At 65.4% G+C, this 609-nt stretch overlaps 1 protein-coding gene across 1 annotated transcript; it reads right to left on the bottom strand.

Moving 5' to 3' along the window:
* On the bottom strand, window positions 1-495 carry LOC112314008 (histone H3). Its single transcript, XM_053917941.1, has one exon. The coding sequence runs from the start codon at window positions 414-416 to the stop codon at window positions 6-8; it is 411 nt and encodes a 136-aa protein (XP_053773916.1). The 5' UTR covers window positions 417-495; the 3' UTR covers window positions 1-5.
* Between the last annotated feature and the right edge of the window lie 114 nt (window positions 496-609).

The raw sequence follows: 609 nt of genomic DNA, 5'->3' as shown, positions 1-609 counted from the left end.
GCTTCTTAGGCCCGCTCCCCGCGGATGCGGCGGGCCAACTGGATGTCTTTGGGCATGATGGTGACGCGCTTGGCGTGGATGGCGCACAGGTTGGTGTCCTCGAACAGTCCCACCAGGTAGGCCTCGCTCGCCTCTTGCAGCGCCATCACCGCGGAGCTCTGGAAGCGCAGGTCGGTCTTGAAGTCCTGCGCGATCTCGCGCACCAGGCGCTGGAAGGGCAGCTTGCGGATCAGCAGCTCGGTGGACTTCTGGTAGCGCCGGATCTCGCGCAGCGCCACGGTGCCCGGGCGGTAGCGATGCGGTTTCTTCACGCCGCCCGTGGCCGGCGCGCTCTTGCGGGCCGCTTTGGTGGCCAACTGCTTCCTCGGGGCCTTACCACCGGTCGATTTGCGCGCGGTCTGCTTAGTACGGGCCATGGCGAACGACACCTGCACAACACAGCGGCCGGAAGGGTATCGGTCCCGGGGCCGCAGCAGCCGTCTTTATAGGCACAGTCTTTCCCCTATTGGGCGGAACGATAAAATTGAAAGTCCCGCGCTGGCTACCCATTGGCTGTGACGTCATCCTCCCTGGCGTGCCCGATTGGCTGGGGCAGAATCCTCCCTGCCC

This window comes from Desmodus rotundus, unplaced genomic scaffold (assembly GCF_022682495.2).
Source record: "Desmodus rotundus isolate HL8 unplaced genomic scaffold, HLdesRot8A.1 manual_scaffold_525, whole genome shotgun sequence".
Taxonomy (NCBI): domain Eukaryota; kingdom Metazoa; phylum Chordata; class Mammalia; order Chiroptera; family Phyllostomidae; genus Desmodus; species Desmodus rotundus.
This window is presented reverse-complemented; position numbering and strand designations above follow the sequence as displayed.